The sequence below is a fragment of the Balaenoptera ricei genome, chromosome 7, assembly GCF_028023285.1.
Source record: "Balaenoptera ricei isolate mBalRic1 chromosome 7, mBalRic1.hap2, whole genome shotgun sequence".
In the NCBI taxonomy this organism is placed as follows: domain Eukaryota; kingdom Metazoa; phylum Chordata; class Mammalia; order Artiodactyla; family Balaenopteridae; genus Balaenoptera; species Balaenoptera ricei.
In genome coordinates, this window is record NC_082645.1 from 62617702 (window position 1) to 62629965 (window position 12264).

Sequence of the window (12264 nt, forward strand, 5' to 3'; positions counted from 1 at the left end):
ATCCTCACAACATTTCTTATATAAAAACATAATGCCCTTGACAGCAAAACAGTTGACGTATGCTCCCTCATAAAGAGGACTTTTTAGGGTTTCCCTTTCTACTTTGATTAAAAATAAGCATGATCAACTGAAGGTACATTGCAATTTCACATAAATGTATTCAGTTGTCTTAAATAATTTGAAATTCAGACCATAAATGTGATTTAGTCTCTTAGTCTATATGCCAAAAGGTTATTACTTGTAAAGATTTTTCTTATTTTATAAAAAAGGGCATATTTTAAAGCACACGGATTCAAAATGTAATTAAGCACTAACTAATTAGTCCTGGCCCTGGGGGAATGGAGTGGGGGAAAAGTCTCAGCTTCTAAAACAAGAGCCCCAAAAAAATAATGGCCCTTAGGGTAAACTTCTTGGAATTATCACTTGGGTTAAATTTATTGGAAAATTTCCACGCAAATTAAAAATCAGTGCCCTATCTATGCACAATTATTATACTATTTGTACTTTCTTTGAGAATATTCTCAAACAGTAGCTTCTACAGAAATTCTATATAGAGTTCTTTTAAGGCATAAGAATAAGGAATCTTTTGTTCCTTAGGCCCATCCTCATAGCCCAGATGCACTTACTTTTCTTTCTTTTTTTTTTTTATATATATTTTTATTATTTTTTTATTGGAGTATAATTGCTTTACAATGATGTGTTAGTCTCTGCTGTACAATGAAGTGAATCAGCTATATGTATATATACATCCCCTCCCTCTTGGACCTCCCTCCCACCCACCCCATCCCACCCATCTAGGTGGTCACAGAGCACCGAGCTGAGCTCCCTGCCAGAGGCACTTACTTTCCTCAAACGAGGGAGTCACAGACCCACTGGTGCTTATGTTTGCTACTGGTTCTGTGGATGGGCAGCATAATTCACCGTTTCCCATGCAGCAGGAGCAGCAACCTATATAGACAAAATAACACGTGAGGGGAGAGTCCAACCACAACAGAAATGGACAACATGAAGAGATGCCAAGTAAAACAAACCAAACCCCCCAAAACAAAAAAAAAACCCCAAACTCATTCACACACGCACACAAATTTTCCATACAGCCACATTGTATGGGTATCTATCAAAAAGTATTCAAATGTGCTTATACAGAAGCTAACATTTAAAGAGTGGCACACAAAGGATCAGCTCCTTTACATATTGTCTCTTCTTTGTATGAGACAAGGAAAATGTTTTTGTTTGTTTGTTCTCCGGCTGATATCTTTTTTGGACCATCAGGGAATTCCCATAATTAATTAATTTTTTTTTAAGGAAAATGTTTTTATCCATGCTGTTTTATTAGTTTCCACTGTGCTTTGGGAAATAAGAATTTGACCACTTTCCTAAAATACAGCTTGGATTTCACCTCTCCTTGAAAACATGCACTAATGCTCTATTGCTAACTGCAGCTAATTCAAACTCCTTAGCCTGAATTTGAAAGCTCTCTAGGACTCGGCCCCTCTCCCCCTATCCAACCACTCCCACTATTCAACAAAGGCCCTTCCCTTCTTTCAGGACAGTTCTCTAGTTGTCCTCCACAAACTTCATGTTTATTTGAGTCTCCCGGCCTAGTTTGACACAGATTTCATCCAAACCCTCTCCTCCTCTAAGTTTAGCTCAAAACTCACTTCTTTCAAGAACATGTTTCCTACTAGTTTAGAAGATGCAGTAAAAGCAGTTGTATTCTTTTTTTATTTTTAGATATATACTGCTGAAAGTCTCTTGCTGGTTTATAGGTAAACTGGTTTACAGAAGTCATACTGAGACATCTGCTATAGAGCTGTAGTTTTACCTCTATATAGTCAGAGAACTGCATGCAGTGTCCTTTAAAACATTTCTCACATATATGGACACGGTGCTCCTTGACATGGATTATAATAGAATAACTTCAGTGATAAACTGTATTAAAACTTAATGTACTAAAAAGGAATAATTCATAGGCTGAACCTTTCATTGATAATGTGCTTTAATTTTTCAGTAGTGTTCCTAAAAACAAAACAAAAAAAGATTTCAAAGTATAAAAACTACAATCTATAATAAGATATTACAAATGTCTTTCTAAATTTAAGATAATGATGCCACAGAATAATCGAAAAGAAAATACAGAAATCATCTGGCCCACGGGCTTCCCTGGTGGCGCAGTGGTTGAGAATCTGCCTGCCGATGCAGGGGACACGGGTTCGAGCCCTGGTCTGGGAGGATCCCACATGCCGCGGAGCAACTGGGCCCGTGAGCCGCAATTACTGAGCCTGCGCGTCTGGAGCCTGTGCTCCGCAACAAGAGAGGCCGCGATAGTGAGAGGCCCGCGCACCGCGATGAAGAGTGGCCCCCGCTTGTCTCAACTAGAGGAAGCCCTCGCACGGAAACGAAGACCCAACACAGCCAAAAAATAAATAAATAAATTAAAAAAAAAAAAAAAAAAAAAAAAAGAAATCATCTGGCCCTGCCCTATTACCTTCAGAAATTTGAAGGCTTAAATTCACTAAGATAAAATTGTTAAGAAAACAGATATAAAGCCAGGCCATTCCAATGACATATGTATAGGGAACACACACATATGGCAGTTTTTCCCTTCAAATGTAAGGACATGTAAGTGCCCCATTAGCCTTCTCATTTATGTATGTATGTTTGTATGTTGCTCAGTAATACACCATACTTATTTATTACTTTTTTATTTTACCCTTTGACCCCCTTCGCCCATTTCTCCTACCCTCTACTCCCTGCCTCTGGCAACCACGAATCTTGTTTTCAGAATCTATGAGCCTGTTTTTTTTTTTAAGATTCCATATATAGAGAGATGATATGGCCTTCTCTTTTTATTAACTGAACCTTTGCTCTCATATTAAAATAGGTTAATTTTCCTTTCAATTATAATTCCACACTTAGAGCGTAAGCAAATCATGTGTCTCTGACAAATGTGTAGCGAGGGGCAGAAGGGAGTGAACTATTTTGGATTACTGAGATTTGGGGAGGCCAGGCTGGACATCTAATGTGTTATGTGTTAATACTACTAGCAAAGCAGAAGAGAGCAGGCTTTAGGGAAGAAAAATAACCAGACAGGTTTAAAAACCTTTTTCCTAGGAACATGGGTGAATAGGCAAATAAACAAGTGCCTTGCCACAGGAGTTTTCAGGGTAGCTTCAGAAAATCATGGCACATCTTATCGACCCATGCATCTATCCATTCATTTAACAAATATTACTAAACATGTATAGGAAGCCTGATACCATGCTAGGTGCTGAGGCTATAATGATGGGCAAGTCAGTCACAGCACTTACACTCTAGTGGGTTATACTGAAAATTTAAAAAGCAATTATAAAGCAGTGAGATAAGAGGAGAGGGAAGTATAAACACTGCAGAAGGTTTTCTATTGAGATAAGCCATAGCTGTCTTCTGGCTCTCCATTTATTTATATAAAAGGTGCAAGCTAGTTTTCCTGCTAGAGATGACAATGACAGGATTTAAAGAACATCTATGGTACTGTTTATTTTTCATTTTTAAAGGACAGTAGAGACATAGCAGCAGAAGTCTCCGGGCTTAAGACACTTAGTTTAGGACTCCCCACACGTGTTCACAAGCCTTTGGTGGCCAGTTCTAAAACACTCGCAGGAGAAGAAGATGCAGAGAGTGGTGGTCTTTACGCCCTGTCTGAAAACATAAAGTAGATGGATTTATAGGATAAATGTGAGAGTACACAAAGAAAGCGAGGAAAGAAAGGATGCTGGGCATGATCAGAAAAGTACTCGAGACTTCAGAAAAGTGGCTTTTAAAATCTCAGTGAAAGCATACACATAATCCTTGAACTTCTGTTTTAAAAGGGAAAATAGTCAAGAGGACTCAAAAGAATGAAATTCTGATGATATAATCACAAAGGATCTGACAAAGAAATTAATGAGCACCACCAATAAAATGAACTAAAGGAGGCCTGATTGAAGCAGGGTTAATGTAAATCACTAGTTGGCAAACTACAGTCCTATGTAGTGGGACCCCGCAGTCCTATGTAGTAGGTATTAGCAGCATTAAATATGGAAACCAAGGCACAGAGAACTTGCCTAAGACCAAATAATAGTAAATTGTAGAGTCAGATTTGAACCCAGGCAGACTGGCTCCAGATCCGTGTTTCTAACCCCCGTGCTATCTACTTCCAGTTTGGGATGAAGGACAGGAAAGAGGAAGGAAGGCAATGTAAGACAGTAGGATTTGTGGGATCTTCTTCCTTTTAAGTTAGTTAAAATGCTTTTTAAAATCTCTTTTTAAAAAGAGATTTCTTTTTGCTCTTTCTTTACTTATTGCTATTTACAACTAATAGTTTTAAGATTAGTCATCTCTCTACTCCACACACTCTCTAAACAAAATAGGTACCATCATTTACACTTCCTAGCACAGTGGTCTGTGTCTATGAAATCTCCACACACACCAATGAATCCAAAATGCATACTCTATTGCTGAGTTCCCTTCAAGAATTGAAGCAAACTCGATAACTGTTAACACATTAACAAAGGCACTGGTTAGGGTCATATTTTCACTTATACCAAGGATTGCCGAACATTTTCTATAAAGGGCCAGATAATAAATATTTTAGGCTTTGCAGTCCATTGAATCTCTGTTGAACGACTCAACTCTACCAACATAGCATGAAAGCATCCATAGGCAATATATAAATAAATGAGCATGGCTATATTCCAATAACATGTGATGGACACTGAAATTTAAATTTCACATAACTTTCAAGTGTCATAAAATATTTGTCTTTTAAAATTTTTTCTTCAACTCCTTAAAAATGTACAAGCTATTCTTAGCTCTTGAAACATACAAAAACAGATGGCCCACTGTAGTTTGCCAACTCCCAACTTTCACCATTAACCCTGCTTCAATCAAGCCTCTTTAGTTCATTTTATTGATGGTGCTTACCTGATACAATGTTGTTAAATTAACAAACATAGGTGCTTAGTTTCCTAGAAAGAGCCCTCCTTCAGTTGTTACTCTTCTCTAAACTCTCAGGACCAAGGAAGTCTTAGGACTTAACAAAAGATTATCCTCACAAAAGATTTATAAACAAGAATCTAATAAATGAACTTGCAAGCTCTTTCTATTATTGACTATGCTTCAAATTCCTCATTTCATAAATACCTGTGATATTCAAGATAGTTCAAGGAAGTTTCCTTAAATAAAACATTTAGGATACAGGCTATACAGGCATGTAAGAGTTTCTTTATAATTAAGGATCATACTTGTTTCTGGGATAGAACTTGTAAAAGGTTCAGGTTCATTTATCGGCACTGCACTGTCCTCGAAAGCAGTGCTTCCAGGCTCTGCTGCTTTGTGGTCTTGAGACTGGTCGAAACCTTCATAGCGTCCTGCTTGGGAGGTGCGGTACATACACATGAGTGATACGCTGGCTATCACAATGCTGCAGAACAGGGTGACTGCCGTGATGATCATCTGTCAACATTGCAAAGAGACGTTAGGCCACTTTTCACAATCCCAGCTTGAAATCTTAGTAGACGAGGTTAAGGGCACTTTTTTGGTTGAAAATGCGTTATCTCCATAGCTATAAATGCTCTACAACAGTGGTTCTTAAAAAAGAGGAAGAGTATGGAAGGAATGTAAGTTACTTGAAGAGAAATTAGGGTTTGCTTGTAATCAAATGAGATTTCTAGATGCTTCTTTCACTATGCGTCATGTCCTTGGTTTCCTCTACAAGTAATCTAAATGATTACTTATAGACTTTTTCTTTACTTCAAAGATTTTGCTTGCTTTAGTACACAGTTCAAGTGTATTTCAACTAGAAACTTTGTTATGGTGATAATACTAAAAATAAGTAATTATAGCTAATACTTACTGAGTACTAACTATATGCCAGCACTAGTCTAAGTCATTTATATGTATAATCTTATTTATTCTAACAACAATCCAATAAAATTCAAAATTACAAAACAGAAAATAAGGGTAAGAAATCAAAATCATTTTAGGAAGTTCTTAAAAAACACATCTTTGGGCTTCCCTGGTGGTGCAGTGGTTGAGAATCTGCCTGCCAATGCAGGGGACACGGGTTCGAGCCCTGGTCTGGGAAGATCCCACATGCCGCGGAGCAACTAGGCCCGTGAGCCACAATTGCTGAGCCTGCGCGTCTGGAGCCTGTGCTCCGCAACAAGAGAGGCCGCGATAGTGAGAGACCTGCGCACCGCGATGAAGAGTGGCCTCCGCTTGCCGCAACTAGAGAAAGCCCTCGCACAGAAACGAAGACCCAACACAGCCATAAATAAATAAATAAATAAATAAATAAAATTTAAAAAAAAAGTCACAGACTTAAGTGGTATGTAGATTTAAAAAACAAACAAACAAAAAACACATCTTTGGGAGGGGCAAGGAAGGAATATGGAATTAAGAGATACAAACTACTGCGTATAAATAGATAAGCAACAAGGGTATATTGTACAGCACAGGGAAATAGAGCCATTATTTTGTAATAACTTTAAATGGAGTATAATCTATAAAAATATTGAATCACTATGTTATACACTTGAAACTAATGTAATATTGTAGATCAAACTATACTTCAATTAGAAAAAAACAAAAACCACACAAATCCTTGGGAAATTCTGATTCAGCAGGTCCCAGAAGCCTCCTACTCAATAGCTTTTCAAGCACACTTTTTCCCCAAATACTTTTTGTTCTGAAATTTATATGTATGATACAATTGAAAGTCAAGAACTTGGCTTTTATTATTACTGCTAACTTATTAAATGGCTTTAAATTAATCACCCTTTCCTCCAATAAAGGAAACATAATTCATAAGTATGCTTAAGAAGACCCAGTAAGTTTCAAATATTTGGAAATCCTCAGCGACAAACAGACTTAAACATGTGAAATCTTTTTTTTCAATTTCATTTTCCTTTTTATAGACATGTAAAATCTTTACTGCATTTTGAGGTGTGAGTTAACAAAGTGACATAGGATCATCAGTGTGATAGGCAATAAACTGGAATAGACTTTCAAAATTAATTTTAATTTAAGTATAGCAAAACACATTAAGAAGCTAAAAAGAGACGTTCTCAAGAACAGAACTGTCAATAAACTCTTCTCACCTGCTCTTTTCCATAAAAGAAGGCTGAGTCAATGCTTTCTCCATTATGTTTTCCAGTTATCAAAAGAACACCAACAAGGAGAGCAGGAATCCTGTAATAACAAGAGTTTAGACGGAGAGAAAAAAAGAGAGGATGAATAGTAACTGTGTATGTGGGAACATGTAAGCAAACAGAAAACTACCAACTTACCCCCAGCCAGATATTATGATGATTCCAACAGGAATTTGTACCCTTTCTCTCTTTTTCAAAAGAAGCAAAGAAATTGCTAGAAGGCCTAAGAATAAAAAATAGAGATTGAAAGATAGGTGATTACTCTTGATGTTGATCAGACTTCATGGAACTTTAACCAAGCTTATTTCAATAGTAGTCTGTAGTTCTTGCCCTAGAATTCACTCCTTCTAAATAAATGCTTTTCCCAATATTTTGAAGCAAGTTTTCTTAATTCAGAATCATTCATGTTTTCCCTACTACATTGTTTCTTTAATGAAATCTTCTTGTTTTATACATGAGGATTTTTTTTCAAAAAGCCCAAATCATTTTGTTCTTTTGACTGATGTGTTTGGAATCGAAGTATATTTGGAAAAAAAATTTTTTAACTGGATACAGAACAATTCTAAAAATAAAAACACCCCCACTTCGCTGGTGCTAAGAAAGTACAGGGAATTCTTATACAGGTTTTGTTTTGGGAAAATTCACCAAGTCTAAATGATGGACCTTAATATGAATATAATATAAAGTTAATACAAAAACAAATGTTTTAAACATTTAAACAAATGTTTTAAAACAAATATTTCAAGAGCTTCCCTTATATCTTATACACAATTATTTATAGAAGTAACATCTTATTTAATAAATTCTACATAGCTATAGAAGCTTAGAACTTTAGGGTTGGAAGGGACCACTGTTTTAAATTAATGCCTTCATTTTATAGATATGTAAACAGGGTTTGCCCAAGCCACACAGCCAGCAGAGGGCAGAGCAAGACTAGAAACCCAGCCTTCTGCCAGAAGGTTAAGTCCTTCAACTTTGTCAGTGTTTCTAAAACTCAGATCTGTGGACCCATAGGGATCTGGAAATTTCTGTGAGAAATGTTAAGTCTTTTTGGTTTATTTGCAATGATAATCATCTGGATGACCATCTTACAACCAAAGTACAGTCTCGTTATTTCAGGGCTTACATCTGGTTTTATCTGAAGTTTGAGCCAAGTGAAGGTCAAATAATATCACAACACATAGTCCAAATGAACATTCTGTGGTAGTTTGAAGAGAGAAAAGCAGTAAGATAACCAGGTCATAAACCCACACATCAAAGTAAAGCCAGGCCAAACCAAAACAACCCTACCCAGAGAAGTGAGTTCCATTTTACATTTCAAGCTGTGATTCAGATTAGCAAAATAAGATCCTTTGTCATGTCAATTAATGTTGCTAATTAGAGTTACTGAGTTTGTAGTTTTGTTTAAATCTAATCTGTGAATTTGCTTTGGTTTTAAAATTGTATATTAGCTGTATATAAGGAATTCATACCTAGATTTAAGATTATACAGATTAAGTAACACTGTGCTAGAAATAGTACAAGTCAACACTGAGATCCTTGAGAATTGTTCTTCTTTATAGAGGACCCACACAGTACTCAAGTTCAAGAGATACTGTAATACCAATGCTCTTGCCAATGCATTTGCACACTCTATTGTTTGAGGTTTTTAAAGTGCCAGGGAAGCAAGTAACCAATCACAAAAGAGTGCCAACTGTGTTATAGTAGTGAGGGCACTCTTTAAAATTCCAATGTTTATCATTTCATTCCTGCCTTGTGAAAATATTGACATATGAAGAACAGGCTTAGTCTAGGCCTGGATGTCTCACTGATGAAGCTGTGAGAGTTCTTGCCTGAATCAGTTAAACTCTTTGGGCCTTATCTTCCTCCATTTGCAAAATGAAAGATTTAAACTAGACCAGTGTTTCCAAAAGTGCGGTGACTGTAGGTGGCACAGGGGGGAACATTTTTTGACTAATTATGTGTTTATTTTAACATGTGCTTGAAAAATTTTTAACTAACACATGAAACCTGGGATTTTACTGCGATAAGGCTAAATTTATTAAAGTAAAAAAAGTGAGTTAATTTTAAGGTGGAAAGAAAGAACAAGTGGTAGGCAGATATGGCAAAATTCATGAGGATGGTTTGCAAATGAGTAAAATTGAAAATGGCTGAACAGGATGACTTAAAATGACCTTTTAGGTCTAAAATTCTGTTATATCATAATAATCTCAAGGTTATTCTTCATCGACGTCAGGGAATTCAGAACAGCTTCTTTGGAGAGATTTTGGTATGCATGCTTGAAGAGGATATCAGAGAAACTTGGGGCTTTTTGACAGATTGATCTATATACTGCTCTCTTATTCTCACTATAAATTTAACCTTAATAAACCTAAGTATTAGAGATCAAGTTGGTTCATCTGTATTTGGAAATGAAGTATTCAGGCTCTTTTAACTTGACAGCTCGTGAAAACTCTTATGCCATGGAAGGTGTACTTGCCTTTAAAAAGCACAAACCTTCTCCTGTTTGCACTGAATTCATTTTGTAATTCCTCACCACATTGTTGCTTCACTTCAAAAGGCTGTTGACTGAGATGGGTCCTGCTTTGATCCTGAAGGCATGAAATCAAAGGCCTGTCCCCCCCGCCCCGCCCCCAGCCACTTCCCGACACCTGCCTCCTAACAGGGGCTATAACTAGTGCTACAATTCTACAGTTTCCTTTTATGCGCCATTTTATAGGTTTGCATTTGTGGTATGAATACAAATCAGCTAGACTGAATGTTTCACAAACATCCCAGAATGTACACACCCAAATAAATGTTATACTTCAAAAGAGCAATGTGCTAAAACATTCTGAATATCCTTTATGGGGCCAGTTGAAATGAAAAATAGTTTTTCTTACTGGGTATTCTTCTCTTTCCATTCCCTTTTGTTCACTTGTTTTTCTTGTTCTCATATTACTGCTCTTCCCTCTATTTAATAATATAGTTACATTTGTTGAGTGCCTACCAGGTGCCAGGCATAAACATCCATATTTCATTTAATTCTCAAAATAACTCTTTAAGGTGTGATAATCCAGTCTTACAGATAAGGAAACTGAGACCGCCAAAGTTAAGTCATTTGCTTAAGGCAGAGCCAGAATTTTTCATTCAGTTCAGTTGGATTCTAATAGTGAGCTCTGCGACACACCTCACATGCCTCATCCCTCTCCGCCCATTCTTTCCTTTCCCAACCTGCTTCTAGTGCCTTTCCCCCTTGATGGCGCCAAAGGGGAGCTGTGCTGACTGTGGCCTAGAACCCAAGACCCTGAAGAAAAAGGACATGTGACTGGAAGCCACCTGAGCCCAGGCAGAAACAGTGATTAGGTAAGAGAAGTCAGCTTTGCAGACTGCCTATGTTAGTGGGTGTAACTGCCCAAGTGAATGCCCTAATCCTGTACTACTAGACTTCAACTAGATCACTAGAAACTGGGGCCTCAAGTGATGGAGGAGAGGGGGACCTAAATTTCTCTTCATGATCCAACTTACCTGTCCACAGGTAGGTGCTGTAGAGGGAGCTGTACAATAAAACAAACACCAGAATTTGTCCAACAAAATTTTTTTCTTTAACAAAATTCCATATCATCATTCCAGCGCAGACAATAGACTGAAGAAAAAATTATAAAAAAACAAAGTCAGTCATACTCATATGACTCATACTCATGTGTTTTATTCACAGCAACTATAATTATTCATTTAAAATTATTGCTGAGTAATTAACTATTGTATTCTAGTTATACTAAAACTTAAAGTTTTATGATTAAAAAACTTTTTATATAGAGCCTTTAACAAGCCTTTCTATTTAATTGAAATAGATAATGACAACATTCTAAATACTAACCATATATTTAGAAAAGGTTTACATAGAAAATGTAAACTTCTTTCCTTTATGATTTGAGACATGCAAAGATTTAACTAGAAAAGTAAGATTATGAGAGTTTAATTTGTAATGATTCAATTATTTCTATTAAAAAATCCAAAATTATCACTAAATGTCATTACACTTGTCTTTCTGTATCCATGGAGGATTGGTTCTAGGACGCCTCCTCGCCCCCCCAACAGATACCAAAATCCAAAGATGCTCAAGTTCCTTATATAAAATTCTGTAGTATTTGCTTACAACCTATGCATATATTCCTGTATACTTTAAATCATCTCCAGATTACTTATAATACCAAATACACTGTTAATGCTATGTAAATAGTTGTCGGCATATGGCAAATTCAAGTTTTGCTTTTTGGAACTTTCTGGAATTTTTTTTCTGAATATTTTCAATCCATGTTTGGTTGAATCTGAGGATATGGAACCCATGGATCTGGAGGGCCAACTGTATTAGCCTCAACTTTGTATAGTTCAAGACACACTGCAGTATTTAATAAATTAGGCATAAATTAGTTGTAATCAAATTGTAATTGATTGTATTGGGTAAAAAAATACTTTTGACTTTATACCTGGAAAAACCCAACAAAGCGATTTTTTCCTCTATAGTAATATAATCAATGAGAAAAACACAGCTTTAATTATCTGTAGGTTTACTAACCTGAGCGATGAGTAAATTCGTTGTAAGCATATGAGGAAGCTGTTTATACTTCTTGCTCAAAAGAAGAATAGCCAAAGACCAGATCTTAAACACAGAGGTTCAAAAGTTACTCAGGTTTCTTAATCTTTATAATCACTTATTAATTACTAACTTTTATTTTATAATTACTTTACTAATTACTTGTTAGCCTCTTTAAAGAATTCTCTTATCCTGGTTCAAAAAGGAATTGCAATATTTTATTTACTTTAACTTGTGTAGCTCCCAAAAGGGCATTAAGGTAAACTAATATCCAAAGTAAAATAGAAAGCATGGAGAGATCCTATGGTAAATTAACTCCCAAAATGACAGTCTTTAAGAACTATTCCTTGAACAGGGAGGGCCACTTTCCAACTATCCCTACCTTTGGTGGCTGGGGTGGGACATAGGCTCACAGCCAACTCTTCAGAAAAGGAGCTTTAGTGGGAGACGCAGTTATACTGCCCTATCTTGAATTTTCCCTTTTTAATTCCACCACATTGGCTCGTGAGGTATCTA

At 36.5% G+C, this 12264-nt stretch overlaps 1 protein-coding gene across 2 annotated transcripts in view; it reads right to left on the reverse strand.

Annotated features, from left to right (window-relative positions):
* The window catches only part of GPR155 (G protein-coupled receptor 155), a 48640-nt gene that overhangs the window by 13528 nt on the left and 22848 nt on the right, over window positions 1–12264 (reverse strand). For both annotated transcript variants that reach the window (XM_059928124.1, XM_059928125.1), the window contains exons 6-11: window positions 11731–11814; window positions 10680–10797; window positions 7311–7395; window positions 7122–7212; window positions 5265–5475; window positions 844–948 (exon numbers count right to left, since the gene is read on the reverse strand). In XM_059928124.1, the coding sequence (XP_059784107.1) occupies window positions 844–948; window positions 5265–5475; window positions 7122–7212; window positions 7311–7395; window positions 10680–10797; window positions 11731–11814 (694 nt within the window). The remainder of the gene's footprint in view (window positions 1–843; window positions 949–5264; window positions 5476–7121; window positions 7213–7310; window positions 7396–10679; window positions 10798–11730; window positions 11815–12264) is intronic.